The sequence below is a fragment of the Bison bison genome, unplaced genomic scaffold (assembly GCF_000754665.1).
Source record: "Bison bison bison isolate TAMUID 2011002044 unplaced genomic scaffold, Bison_UMD1.0 scf7180017864531, whole genome shotgun sequence".
In the NCBI taxonomy this organism is placed as follows: domain Eukaryota; kingdom Metazoa; phylum Chordata; class Mammalia; order Artiodactyla; family Bovidae; genus Bison; species Bison bison.
This window is the reverse complement of record NW_011495081.1, coordinates 2,455,537-2,471,295: the sequence shown is the minus strand read 5'-3', so window position 1 is coordinate 2,471,295 and position 15,759 is coordinate 2,455,537. Positions and strand designations below refer to the sequence as shown.

At 35.0% G+C, this 15,759-nt stretch overlaps 1 protein-coding gene across 2 annotated transcripts in view; it reads right to left on the bottom strand.

The window, feature by feature from the left end:
• The window catches only part of METTL15 (methyltransferase like 15), a 220,816-nt gene that overhangs the window by 203,359 nt on the left and 1,698 nt on the right, over nucleotides 1-15,759 (bottom strand). The window contains exons 2-3 of one of the 2 annotated variants that reach the window (XM_010831791.1): nucleotides 15,161-15,397; nucleotides 11,783-12,069 (exon numbers count right to left, since the gene is read on the bottom strand). In XM_010831791.1, coding sequence (XP_010830093.1) covers nucleotides 11,783-12,052 — 270 coding nt within the window. In that variant the 5' untranslated portion in view covers nucleotides 12,053-12,069; nucleotides 15,161-15,397. The remainder of the gene's footprint in view (nucleotides 1-11,782; nucleotides 12,070-15,160; nucleotides 15,398-15,759) is intronic. The other variant, XM_010831792.1, reaches the window with a different exon arrangement.

The window sequence follows — 15,759 nt, the reverse complement described above, 5'->3', positions numbered from 1 at the left end:
ACTATAGTCATTGATTATTTCTAGTAATTTTCTGGTGGAATCTTTAGGGTTTTCTATGTAGAGGATCATGTCATCTGCAAATAGTGAAAGTTTTACTTCTTCTTTTCCAATTTGGATTCCTTTTCTTTCTTTTTCTGCTCTGATTGCTGTGGCCAAAACTTCCAAAACTATGTTGAATAGTAATGGTGAAAGTGGGCACCCTTGTCTTGTTCCTGACTTTAGAGGAAATGCTTTCAATTTTTCACCATTGAGGATAATGTTTGCTGTGGGTTTGTCATATATAGCTTTTATTATGTTGAGGTATGTTCCTTCTATTCCTGCTTTCTGGAGAGTTTTTATCATAAATGGATGTTGAATTTTGTCAAAGGCTTTCTCTGCATCTATTGAGATAATCATATGGTTTTTATTTTTCAATTTGTTAATGTGGTGTATTACATTGATTGATTTGCAGATATTGAAGAATCCTTGCATCCCTGGGATAAAGCCCACTTGATCATGGTGTATGATCTTTTTAATGTGTTGCTGGATTCTGATTGCTAGAATTTTGTTAAGGATTTTTGCATCTATGTTCATCAGTGATATTGGCCTGTAGTTTTCTTTTTTTGTGGCATCTTTGTCAGGTTTTGGTATTAGGGTGATGGTGGCCTCATAGAATGAGTTTGGAAGTTTACCTTCCTCTGCAATTTTCTGGAAGAGTTTGAGCAGGATAGGTGTGAGCTCTTCTCTAAATTTTTGGTAGAATTCAGCTGTGAAGCCGTCTGGACCAGGGCTTTTGTTTGCTGGAAGATTTTTGATTACAGTTTCAATTTCCATGCTTGTGATGGGTCTGTTAAGATTTTCTATTTCTTCCTGGTCCAATTTTGGAAAGTTGTACTTTTCTAAGAATTTGTCCATTTCTTCCACGGTGTCCATTTTATTGGCATATAATTGTTGATAGTAGTCTCTTATGATCCTTTGTATTTCTGTGTTGTCTGTTGTGATCTCTCCATTTTCGTTTCTAATTTTGTTGATTTGATTTTTCTCCCTTTGTTTCTTGATGAGTCTGGCTAATGGTTTGTCAATTTTATTTATCCTTTCAAAGAACCAGCTTTTGGTTTTGTTGATTTTTGCTATGGTCTCTTTTGTTTCTTTTGCATTTATTTCTGCTCTAATTTTTAAGATTTCTTTCCTTCTACTAACCCTGGGGTTCTTCATTTCTTCCTTTTCTAGTTGCTTTAGGTGTAGAGTTAGGTTATTTATTTGACTTTTTTCTTGTTTCTTGAGGTGTGCCTGTATTGCTATGAACTTTCCCCTTAGGACTGCTTTTTAAAATATATATTAAAGATATTTTAGAAGTACACATAGAAACAAATCTGCAAGAAACACAGAATCTGACAGTAAAATAGAATAGCAACAATATTTATTTTACTTGAATGTTTGCATATAATTATGAAATAATCATCTATTTCTAGTAGCCATGAATTAATATAAAAAAGTGTGCTTTCTTCAAATCAGGAACTTGCATTTTTTTAAAACAAATTTTTATTATGCTAAAACAAACAACATAAAACCTAATCATCTTAACCATTTTTAAGTGTAGCTTTCAATGGTAGGTGTTAAACACATCCATAGTGTTACACAACCATCACTACCATCCATTTACATAACTCATTTTATCTTCTCAAACTCCATACTTATTAAACAATAACTCCCCCATTCACCTCTTCCCTAGCTCTTAGCAACTGCCATTCTACTTTCTGTCTCCACGATATTGATTACACTAAGTGTCTCTAGTAAGTAGAATCATATAGTTAGTATGTCTTTTTATGACTGGTTTATTTATCTACCAAAATGTCTTTATAGTTCATCCATGCTGTAGCATACTGAAGAATTTCCCTTCTTTTTAAGGCTGAATAATACCCTGTTATATGTGTAGGTCATATTTTGCTTCTCTTCACCCATCAACAAAAGCTTGAGTTAGTTGCATGTTCTGGATATTGTGAATGCTGCCATGAACATGGGTGTGCAAATATTTGCTTCAAGATCCTTCTTTCAATTCTTTTGAGTACATATTCTCAGAAATGGAATTGCTGGATCATAATATTCTGCTTTAAATTTTGAGGAAGTGGCAAACTGTTTTTCACAGCATTTGTATCATTTTATATTCTATCAGCAGGGCTCAAGGGTTCCAATTTCTCCACATCCTCACCAAACACTTGTTGTTTTCTCATTTTTTGACAGTAGTCATTCTAATGGTTGTGGTGGTATCCCACTATAGTTTTGATTTTCATTTCCCTAATCTGTGATCTTGTGAATCATTTCATGTGCTTATTGGCCATTTGTATCTCTTCTTTGGAGAAATGTCTATTCAAGTTCTTTGCCCATTTTTGAATCAGGTTATTTGTTTTGCACTGTTGAGTTTTAAATTTTTTCTATATATTCTGCATATTAAATTGATACCAGATATATGATTTACAAATATTTTCCCATTCTATAAGTCACTTTTTCAATTATGTTGGTAGTGTCTCTTCATGCTGAAATTTTTTAATTTTTCATGAAGTACAATTTATCTATCTTTTTCTTTGACTATCTTTGGTGTTGTACCCAAGAAATCACTGCTAAATCCAATGTCAAGAAGTTTTTGCTCTAAGAGTGTTACGGTTTCAGGTGTTACATTTATATCTTTGATCCACTTTGAGTAAGTTTATTTATGTAGTATTATATAAGAGTCAAACTTAATTCTTCTCTACATGGATATCCAGTTTTCTCAGCACTATTTATTAAAAAGAATGCCCTTTCCCCATTGAATGTCCTAGGTGCCCTTGTCAAAAATCATTTGGCCATATACGTGAGAGTTTATTTCCAGGTTTTCTTTTCTATCCCACTGGTTTATATGTCTGACTTTATGTCGGTATCACTCTCTTATGATTGCTGTACTTCTGCAGTAGGTTTTGAAATTTGCAAACATGAGTTCTCCAGGTTTGGTCTTTTTTCAAGATTTTTTTTTGACCATTCAGGGTTCCTTTAGATTCCATATGAATTTTAGGATGGATTTTGCTATTTCTAAGATAACATCATTAAGATTTTAGAACAAATTTCATTGAATCAGTAGGCAGCTCTGGGTCACACTGACATTTTAGCAATATTAAGTATTCTAATCCATAATACATGATGTGTTTTTATGTTTGTTTGTTTTACAAATATCTTATAGATTTCCTTGTATGTGTCTTTCACTTCCTTGGTTAAATTTACTTCTAAGTAGTTCATTCTTTTCAATGCTATTACAAATGGAACCATATCATAATTTTCATTTCAGATTGTTGATTGTTCATGTATGATTTTTTGTGTGCTGCCTTTGTATGCTGCTACTTCACTAAATTAATTTATGAGTTCTTTTTGTTTTGATTTGGGTTATTTCTTGTATGTGGGATCTGTAGCGTTTTCTATGTATAAGATCGTATCATCTGCAGTTATAGTATTACTTATTCCTTTCCAATATGGGTGCCTTTTGTTTCTTTTTCTTGCCTAACTGCTCCAGCTAAAACTCCCAGTAGTATGTTGAATAGAGTTGGTGAAATGGGCATCACTGTCACGTTCCTGATCTTAGAGGAAACTCTTTCAGTATTTCACTACTGAGTATCATATTTACTGTGGATTTTTTATATAAGGCTTTTATTACATGGAGGTACTTTTCTTCTATTCTAGTTTGTTGAGTATTTTTATTATGAAAAGGTGGTAAGTTTTGTGTAAAATGATTTTTCTGCATTAAGATGATTACATGCTTTTCCTTTTTCCTTCATTTTGTTGATGTGACATATAACATTGATCAATTTTTTTTGTCTGATGAAAACATTGCATTTGAGAAATAAATTCTACTTGGTAATGGTGTATAATTCTATTAATGTGCTGCTTAACTCTGTTTACAAGTCTCTGCTGAGGATTTTTGTGTCAATGCTTATAAGGGTTATCGGTCTGTAGTTTTCTTTGCTTGTAGTGTCTCTGTCTAGCTTAGGTATCAAGAATATGCTGGCCTTATTGGACGAGTTAAAAAGCATTCCCTCCTCTTCAGTTTTTTCAGAAAGTCTGATACGGGTTCATACTAATTCACCACTGAATGTTTGCTAGAATTCACCAGTGAAGCCATCGGGTCTGGGGCTTTTCTTTGTCAAGAGAGTGTTGATTTTACTAGTTATAGGTCTATTCAGATTTTCTATTTCTTCTTGATTTAGTCTTGGTAGGTCTTGTTGTTTCTAGGAATTTATCCATTTAATCTAAGTTGGCTCAGTCAGTAAAGAATCTGCCTGCAGTGCATAAGACCCGGGTTCAATCCCTGGGTCAGGAAGATCCCCTGGAGAAGGAAATGGCAACTCACTCTAGTATTTTTGCCTGGAAAAATCCCATGGACAGAGGAGGCTGGTGGGCTACAGTCCATGGGGTCACAAGAGTCAGACACGACTTAGCAACTAAACCACCATCGAATTTGTTGGCATACAATCGTTCTTAGAACTCTCATATAAACCTTTCTATTTCTGTAGAACTGGTGGCTATCACCCCATTTTCAATTTGTTAATGAGTCTTCTCTCTTTCTCTCTTAGTCCTTCTAGCTAAGACTGTCAATATTGTTTTTGTTCCTGTTGTTTGGTTGCCAAGTCATATCTGCCTCTTTGCAACCCCATGGACTGCAACATGCCAGGCCTCCTTGTCCCTCACCATCTCCCAAAGTTTGCCCAAGTTCATGTCCATTACATTAGTGATGCCATCCAACAATTTCATCCTCTGTCACCCTCTTCTCCTTCTGCCTTCAATCTTTCCCAGCATCAGGGTCTTTCCCAATGAGTCAGCTATTCGTATCAGGTGGCCAAAGTATTGAAGTTTCAGCTTCAGCACCAATCCTTCCAATGAGTATTCAAAGTCGATTTCCTTTAAGATCGACTGGTTTGACCTCCTTGCTGTCCAAGGGACTCTCAAGAGTCTTCTCCAATGCCATTGTTCAAAAGCATCAATTCTTCAGCACTCTGCCTTCTTTATGGTCCAGCTCTCACAACTGCACATGAATACTGGAAAGACCACAGCCTTGACTATACGGACCTTTGTCGGCAAAGTGATGTGTTTCCTTTTTAACACACTGTCTAGGTTTGTCACAGCTTTCCCACCAAGAAGCAATCATCTTCTAATTTCATGGCTGCAGTCACCATCCACAATGATTTTAGAGCCCAAGAAGAGGAAATCTGTCACAGCTTCCACCTTTTCACCTTCAACTTGTCATGAAGTGCTAGGACCAAATGCCATGATCTTAGTTTTTTTAATATTTAATTTTAAGCCAGCTTTTCCACTCTACTCCTTTATCCTCATCAAGAAGTTTTTAGTTCCTCTTTACTTTCTGCCATTAGAGTGTCATCATTTGTATATCTGAGGTTATTGATATTTCTCCCAGCAATCTTTATTCCAGGTTGTAACTCATCTAGCCCAGCATTTCTCATGATGTGCTCTGCATATAAGTTAAACAAATGGGGTGACAATAAACAGCCTTGTTGTACTCCTTTCTCAATCCAGAGATCAAATTGCCAAGATTCACTGGATGATAAAGCAAGGGAACTAAAGAAAACCATCTACCTCTGTTTCATTGACTACGCTAAAGCCTTTGACTTGTGGATCATAAGACAGTGTGGAAAACCCTTAAAGAAATGGGAATAGCAGACCATCTTACGTCTCCTGAAAAACCTATATGCCGGTCAAGAAGAATCTTGTATGGAACAACTGACTGGTCAATTTTTTTGGTCCCTGAAAATTGGTTTCATTGATCCTCTCCACCATTTTTCTTTGGGTTTCATTTGCTCTTCTTTTCCTAGTTCCTTTAGTTGTACAGCTAGGTTGCTGATTTGAGAACTTTGTTTTTTTATCTAGGCATTTATAGTTATAAATTTCTCCCTTAGGACTTGTGTAATGTAAGTTTTGGTATATTGTGATTTTGTTTTCATTCATCTCTATGTATTTTCTAATTTCCCTTGTGATTTCTTATTTGATCCATTGGTTGTTTAAGAATGTTTTACTTAATTTTCAAAAATTCATGAATTTTCTAGATTGTATTCTGCCATTGATTTCTAATATTATCTGATTGTGACTGGAGAAGATACTCTGAACAATATCTTTTAAAATCTATTGAGACTGAACTTATAGCCTAACATATGTCCTATCCTGGAAAATATCCCATGTGTACTCAAGAAATGTGTTTGTTGCTGATACTGAGTAGAGTGTTCTGTATATGTCTTAAACAATTGGTTTACTGTGTTAAGTTCTCTATTCCTTTATTTAAATACTCTCTGGCTGTTCTATAGAATATTGTGAGTGGGTCCTGATGTCTCTAACTATTACTATAGCACTCTTTCTCCCATAAATTCTGATAGTTTTTGCTTCATTTATTTTGGTGGTCTGAAATTAGGTGCAAAAATATTTATAACTGCTTTATTGCTGTATTGAAACTTTAATTATATGTTTATTACTAAAATGCCCTTTTTTATTTAATTAAAATTATCTTACAACTTCTATAGAAATAAAAACTAAGGTGAGATTTCAGGACAACTTTAAAAAACAGTTACCTTTTATATTTATTTATCAATGTGAATCCAAACTGTGCAAAAAATAAAAGGACACTGATGCTGATTTTAAAGTTTTTGTACTCAACAAAATGTCTCACTGTTATATAATGCATTATGGATTTTAGCACCAGTAAATCATATAAACAAAGTCACACTACAGAATACCATTTTTAACCTGTTTTGTATTTGGGATGGATTGTTTATTAGAGAAAAAAAGAATGTCACTGCTAAAAAAATAAATGAAAACAGTATTCTACGGCTATACCATGGTACCTTCCAGGGTAGAGAAATACAAAATACAGATCTTAAGTAGGGAATGTCAAATAAGCTAAGGGAAAAATTGACAGACTATACTAATTTTCAGAATTGTCAGGCAAAATTTTTTGCCATTATATAACCTACAGATATCTAATAGCATCAATCGTGAGAGTCATATCCAGTGTCATTCACACGGGTTAGAGACATCCAACTGTACATATTTCTTCCTAATGGTACATTCAATAATATTAGGTTAGTAGCTTGAAAGGGCAATAATAGGAATTTGTATTTCACGAAAATGTGCAAACAAAATAAATTGGGGTTTTGTTTTTTTGAAATCCATACTCCACCCTGACCCACAGACCGGGTGTTAAATATTTACCAGTACAACACTGGAAATATCACACTTCTGAAGGTATTTTGATAACAAAGGTCACTTAACTAGCTCCATGATGCTTTAAAACAGAAACATTTTTCAAATAAACAAAGGTAGAATAAAATTTAAAATAAAAATCTGTTTCCAAGAAAGCTATATGTTTAAAAACAAAGGAGAGGAAACAACTCCATGTTGACACAGTCCATTTCATCTGAAATTTATATAGTCCTTTCTTTAGGAAAAAATGCATCTTCATATATGTGCTATGGTACAGGGCCTGTCTCTTATAGAGGTTCCTAACTTTTTCAATAATTTGAGGTCAAACAAAATAAGCTTCTTTCTGTGATTGATCAGCTTTTAATATTTAAAGAAAGTAAATCTATAGCCCCAAGATTTTCTCTTTTATGCTCAATCTCTATTTAAAGATTATAAAGATTTAAAGTAAAACAAGTGAAATGCTGCTATTGATGTTAGGAAAGATCCATTATATAGAGTATAATGCATTTTTATAAAGAAAATTATACCTTGTACCATGAAAACTTCAGCAAATCAAGTAACAATGAAATTAATATTAAATGTTAGACTATCAAAATAGATAAAACACTTATTTTGAGTATTTAGAAACCCAACCTTACAATCTTATCCTAACATTTATCCTAATCTATTCTGCATTAATTAGATACCAGCTCATTTTCTCAGTCCTCCTATCTGTTCCTTTACCAGATTTCTCCAGCTACTTCATCAGACTGGGCCTGCCACATTGAGGCTGCAATCATACAGAAGTCCTGAGCCTGAGAGCCTCCCTTAGTAACTGAGGGATATTCCTTTTATCTGTCCCTCACATCTGTGCTCCAGTTTACTCTGACTTTTATCCATTGCCTTAAAAATCATTACAAATCCATCATGTTACAGTGCTTATGCTAGGCCCTGGAAATATAACGGTAGACAAGATCAACATGCCCATGACTTTCAGGGAGGGCAGTCTGCTAGGAAAGACATCCACTGAACAAATAATCTCATTTAAAAAAAAATTATAAATGCTATGAAAGAAAATTGTATGACTCCATGAATGCACTAACCAGGAGACAATCCTCCTCTGTAGGCTCTCAAAAAGCTTCCCTGAGAAAGTGAAATTTAACTCAAGACTTGAAGAATGGTTCAAGGCAGAAGGAACAGCACTTTCCAGCTGCAAACATGCTGGTTTCATCTTTGTTGGTACTTTTATTTCCACTTCTGCTGTCTCCTAGCATTTTTCTCCTAATTTTTTTTCCATTATTTTTTTAAAGTTTTTACATTTTACAATGTTATGTTGGATTCTGCCATACAACAATGTAAATCACCCATAAGTATACATATGTCCCCTCCCTCCTAATCCTCCCATATACCCCTCACCCCATCCCACCCCTCTAGGTTGTCACAGAGCACCAGCTTGAGCTCCCTGTGTTATAAGAAACTTCCCATTAGCTATCTATTTTACATATTCTCTTGAATATTATTGTATCTAGCTACTAATTCTGATCCTTTTTAATCCCCATAATAGTATCAGCTAATGTTTACTGAGCTTATACTACTCAGAAGATGTCATTCTAAGCAATTTAAATAAATGAACTCATTTAACCCTCACAATGACCATATGAGACAGGTTGTACTTCATTTCACAGATGAGGAATCTGAGGCAGAGCCACAGTAAGCTACTTGAAGGAAATTACATAGCTACTGGTACTAGTCCTTGCATGACCATCATGTCCCTCGTAACTTATCGCTCTTACAGAAACCCTCAAGGCACCAAGCTACATTAGCAACACTAACGGGCAAAGAACACCAAGTCTCCTATATCCTCTGAACTGCTATCATCTTCAGCTAGACAGGATCATGCTTATTGTCCCCAGCTTTCAGAAATTAGGAATGAAAGACTAACCAAGGTAGCCTATACTGAAACATCTTCAAGAGCAAGAAAAATGTTTTTAGAACAAGTAGTACTTTCTTACAAAAAATTATTCACCCAGAATACAAAATAATGAAAAATGGGAAAGGAGAAAGAATTATAATTTGTTTAATTCCTTCTGTATCTCCCAAGGCTTCCCTGGTGGAAAGTAAAGAGTCAGTAAAGAGTCTCCCTGCAGTGCTGGAGACCTGGGTTCAATCCCTGGGTCAGGAAGATTCCATGGAGAAGGAAATGGCAACCCCATTCCAGTATTCTTGCCTATATAATTCCATGGACAGAGGAGCCTGGTGAGCTACAGTCCACTGGGTCACAAAGAGTAACTCCCAAGGAAGAGAAAAAGTGAAAGTGAAAGTCGCTCAGTTGGTGTCCAACTCTTTGAGACCCTATGGGTAGCCTTTCTCTTCTCCAGGGGATCTTCCTAACTCAGGGATTGAACTCAGGTCTCCCGCACTGCAGGCAGATGCTTTACCAGTTGAGCCACAAGGGAAGCCCAAGAATACTGAAGTGGGTAGCCTCTCCCTTCTCCAGCAGATCTTTCCAATTCAGAAATCGAACCAGGGTCTCCTGAATTACAGGCAGATTGTTTACCAACTGAGCTATCAGGGAAGCCCTAAGGAAGAGAAAGATAAGAGCAATTCTTTTTTAATTCAAACTCATAAATATTTGCACAATTAATATGTAGTGAATAGGCTATGATACAGAAGAAATTCCCAAAACCAATTATTTTAAGTAAGCATCTTTTAAATATCAAAGAAAAGGAAATAATTATTAAATATTAGTGATCAAGGCCTCACTCAAAACTACATGTAGATTTTTTTAACGTTCTTATTATGATCAAAAGTTTCATTTGTAAATTTATCATTGAAGGTGATGTGAAAAACAGTAATTAAGTGGGTGATTGATACAGGTGAATATATGACTCATAGTTTGCAAAGGAATATGATTTTGGAGAAAAGGCTCAGAAAGAAAAGCAGCAAATAATGGATTCTGGAAGAATGAAGACCTTTCCTGTCCAAGGACTGTCAGCAGTTCTTTATTACTTGAAGATTAAGGGAATAGTGAATAAAGCTGTCTGCCAGACAGCAGAATAGGTAAGAAATAACATTGTCTCTAAGTGTACCTCACATTCAAGTTCTCAGAAATAACATTCATAAAATTAAACTTTCAATAAAAAGTAACTAGAAAACTCAAATCAGAACAATAGAAATATAAAAACAAACCAATATTATATTTATCAGGAACTTAAACATGAAACAACAGGGTAGGTCAAGTCATAGAATCGCCTCATTTTATTCCACTTGGTTTTTGAAAAAAGGCACATAAAATACTGAATTAGGAGGAGATTTTATGGGATTTGTTTTTCTTTGGTTATTTCTCTACTTCATGGGTTACTGCAAAATAAATATTTGGTTTTTGCTACTAGCAGAAAACATTTAACTAGCATTCAGATAAAATTTAAATTTAACATTCAGATAACAATTAAATTAAACTTAGATTAACATCTAAATTGCTGGACTAAGTAAAGTAGATTATCCTCCAAAAAAATGGGTTGGTCTCATCCAATCACTGGAAAGCCTTAACAGAACAAACACTGCCCTCCCTGGAACAGGGAGAAATGCTTCCAGTCAACTGTCTTTGGACTCAAACTGGAAGTCTTAAGTGAGTCTCCAGCCTGCTAGCCTACTATGGAAATTCAGAATTTACCAACCCTCTACAATCATTTGAGGCAATTCTTTAAAATCAATCAATCTCTCTTTCTCTCTTAACAACCACATATATACTCATGCCTCCCCTACACATCCTGTTGGTCCTATTTCTCTGGAGAATTCTCAGTAAGACAGAAGGGTAGCTGAAAACTCAGCCTAAGAAAACAGGATGGGAATTGAAACTTCTACCTTTGTCTCCAGTCATTCCTAAAAAGATATTAAAATTCTCAAGAAGCTATAGTAGAATTTCATTTTCATATCCTAACCACATAAAACATAATATTCTTTTCCTTTTAAAACTGTTATTTGATGAAACTAACCAACTCTGGAAAACAGTTTGGCAGATTCTCAAAAAGTTAGGCATAGAGTTAGCATATGACCCAGCATCCACTCCAAGGCACATGCCCAAAAGAATTGAATACATGTTCACACAAAAACTTTTACATGAATGTTCATAGCAGCATTTCAGAGTAGTCTAAACATGGAAGTGTAAACTTCATCAATTGATGAACGGATTAAAAAAAAAGTCATATCCATACAATGGAATGATTCAGGAATAAAAAGAAATAATTACTGACACACATCACAACATGGATAAATCTTGAAAACATGCTAAGTAAAAGGCAGGTAGAAAAGATCACAAAGTGTATGAATTCATTGATATGAAATGTCCAGATCAGACAAATCGATATAGACAAAAAATAGATTAGCAGGTTGTCAGGCACAAGGAGAAGGGAATCAATGTGGAGTGAATGCTAATGGGTTTGGGGTTTCCTGTTGGGATAATAAAAATGTTCTTGCATCAGACAGTGGTGATAATTGTATAACCTTGTAAATACACTAAAAAACACTTAAATGTGAACATTAAGTGAATTGTATTTCAAGTAAAAAGTGTTAGAAAATAAAAGATTAATCAACTTACCTGCCCTTTTTGTGGTGCCAAACAACGAACAACTTCATCCACCATCACTGGAATATGTAACTTAGTCATCACTCCAGAATCTCTATCTTGAGATCTGTGTAACTCCTGAATTCCAGTTTGATCTGTTTCCTCCTGGGCTTCATATTCATTATATCTTTCTGCTGTAGCATGTATTTTTTTTGGCCAGACACCCAAATTATATATGCCAGATTCCAACCAGCATGAAATAAAATTTTTATGGATTCTACAAAAATATGGGTATCGAAGCATTCTGTAGATCAACAAATCTAGAAAAAAATTAAAATCATGATTGTTGGATTTTTTTAAAAAAATAATGTTATAATACTTGGGGGAAAGCAAATTAGTGTGCAATATTTACCACATGAAAAATATATAAAACTCATCATTTCTAACAAGTGAAGGTGACTACCCTCCTTACATAAAGCAAGGAAACCAAGAGAACCCCAGAGACTATCTGAAAATATAATTTTTAATGTGGCCTGATAAGCTCTAAGACCATTAATGTTTTAACCATCAGAGATATGAATATTTATTAATCATTTTCTGAAATATGCTTTTTTGAATTTTAATTAAGTTTAAAGAACGGGTTCAATGCATCAAAACCGTTAATCTGAAAAAGCTATCCAGGGGTTATAAATATCATTCTATTTTAGATTCACAGGTTCTCTAATTTCAAACCCTTTTAATTGTTTTTCACATAATGCTAAATCTTAATTTTCAATTTAACTTTGAGAAACTGAAAAAAGGCTATGCATGTACAACCGAAAAGAAAAAGAGGTTATCAGTCTGTGAAAAAACCTTGTAATTTGTCATGGATAATTTTTGACAAAATCATCTCACCATGCCCTGTATCAGTGACATATGTATCATTTTAAACTATACTTTATAAACACTCTGCTGAACACACTTTGACATTTCACATCCAACACTGTTTCAATTGTCTGCTCCCTGCCCCCAATAAAAAACCAAGTGAATAACTGATACATTCTTTTTTTCCCCTCTAACTTGTTCCATTTTATTCTGTAATGCTCCACTCTTTAAAATGCAGAATAAAAAACATAATTTATGAAATACATTAACAGAATACCTTTTGAAAATATTACACTCTTTACTCTAAATGTTGTTTGCAGTTGCAAACAACATTTTTGACACTTACAATAAATAACAATTTAACACTACTCTTCCTTCCTCTTGAATTATGAGTTACTTAGAAGTAAGAACCACACCTTTATATCCACAAAATTAGATACACACTAGGTGCTCAATATGTGTTTTCTGGGGGAAAATAAAAAATGGTTGGATAAATTCCAGATTCTACAGAATTAATGTTTGTATCAAATGTTGCTTTAGAAAATTTCACCTGTCTCCCTAACCCTACGAAAAATCACATTCTCAAAATAGCTAAGAAAGATAAATTTTGCTTAAATATGCCTTAACTTCCTTTTGCAATAGAAAATGAAGAATGATGTTGAAAAGTCAATCACATGTAATAAATGTAAAATAAAAATATATATTTGATATTGTATATAGTATCAATAAGATGTAACCGTGAGGATAATGTCAACTGTACCGAAGACATAATTCACATTATTATGTTGCAAATATGACACAGAAAAACTATGCCAAAAAAGTTTGTTAAATGAGTGTTTTAATTTTAGATGTTCAGTATAACATCTGTATAACACTTATATATATAAATGCTATATAATGTTATATAACAGTATAACAATTTTAGTTGTTGAGCAGTTAACAAATCAGCCAGATTATGAATTATGCCTTATGCTTCCAGAAAGTTTACACAATCCAAATTATGCTCTAACTTGGCATTTCTAACATATTTCAAAATAAATGCTAACATTTATTGAGCACTTACTAAGTACCACTTACTAGTCTAAGCACACTACATGTACTAACTCATTCAATCCTTACTCCAACACTTAGAGGTAGGTACTATTATTATTTCTATTTTACAGAGGAGAAAACAGAGAAGTAATCTGCAAAAGGTCACACAGTTGGAGAGTCATAAAGCTAGAACTGTAACACCAGCATTCTTTCCCCAGAATTTTTCGTCTTAACCTCTATGTTATAAACCGGCCCACTGGCTTTATTTAATACAGTCATGTAATTGAAAGGTACTTTGATTACACTGCCTATGTATTTTTAGTATGCCATAATTAGACTCTTTTTTTTAAGGAGCCAATATCCTACTGCTTGGTCTACTCCACCTGGAAACACAGTATACAGTGTGGCACCCAACAGAAGACACTGTAACGATGTCCAGCCCTAAATACTGGAATCTGGAGTATTTAAACAATACAACCAAAACTTTTCCTATTATTTTGCCTATCCAATAAACATAAACAATATAAACTGGATGTTCAGATTTTGATAATTTTTTAACAAAACAATCAAAAAAGTCCATCAATTCCAATATCAGAATCAGAACCATGCAGGGAAGGGCAAGTAGGATTTAAAAAAAGAAGTTTTTAACAGCATTTAATTTTCTTCTGCCATCAATTTCTTTGTATTTACTCAAATATATTCAAAGTACAAAGCCTGTAGAGTTTATTATGCATGAATTGGCTACTAACCTGAGTAAGCATAGACAAAACATTTCAATAATTAACCTTCCTCTTTGATTGTGTTTTTTAATATGTCCCTAAAAATGGAAGGGGGCAAGCTCTAAAGGGAATCCCCTCTTCTGCAGCCCAATCTCCTATCAGGTAACTCAGAGCACTCCTGTAGTCTGCTAAGAACCAGCCACCCTAAAAGATTTAAGATAGTTTTACGTTCCCTCTGTTTACAGTAAAGAAGCAGGATGTCAAGAAATCTAAGCTCTGGAGCCAACTCTGTGGTTTTCTAGGTAAGCCATTTAACTTTTGCCTGCCAGCAAAATTCAGTCTAAGCTGCTGAGACCACGGAATTAGCCAGGTTACTCTTTTAAACGTGGGAACACAAAGGTGAGCGATACCTTTGAAAACTACTTCCTCAATGGTACTACCAATTACCATCATTGCAGTCAGCTCCCCCTGCAGAGAAAACTCTTTGGAAATTTAATTCCTAAGGCCAAAAAGTCGACCTGGAGGCTGGCAACCGAACGCAGAGAATGTGAAAAAGGTCCTAAAGAAGAAGAAGAAAAAAAAAAAATCCACTCTTTTGCGTAAGAATTACACTCGGACGAGGGAAACTCTTTAGAAACTTCTGAACTCGGTATGAATGAATGCTGAAGAGAGTAAGCGTAAGAGCAGAGGCGCGAGTTTCCTTTGCGCTGGGCGAATCCGTCGTCCCCTGAAGTTCCCCCACAGGCGTGGAGCGGGTTCCAAAAGAGCTCCTGGGACTCGACCACCTTCTCCTCACCTGAGGAACGAAGACTTCTCAGTTAGCCTCCAACTCGGGCCCGAGACGAACACTATGATCCGGGAAAAGCTGAATTTGCCGCTCGCCCAGGTCCCAGCCCTGGGGGAAACTTGCGGGGACGGACAGATTGGGCCCACGTCCGCCCCAGCAACCGAGGACCGTCTGCCTTTGGTTCCGTTGCTTCCAGTCCCCAGCTCCCAAAGGGTCCCGCAGGCGCTCGGGCTCCAAAAGGTGTTCCTGGGGGTCGAGTGAGATATAAACTCCTACCATTGCCAGCTTTAAATTCACTTTTACTTTTTTTTTTAATGTCTGATGCAACTTCAAATCTAACTTTCCATTTTGTCTTTTCTCCACTCTTTTCAGTTTACTCTAAACCTATGTTAAATTTCTGTGTTCTAAAAGACAGCAGTTAGTTATACTCTTAATTCCTAATAAAAGGTGGGAATTTCTGTCTCCTTAGTACTACGTGTTTGAAAATTTTTGGTTCTTTTGCCTTCATTTCGTTACAAAATACATCAGTTTCCTATCGTTTCTATTACACTCCTTAATGACTTGCCAACTAAAGAGAAGCCAGCTGCCAGAGTAATGACATTGATTGT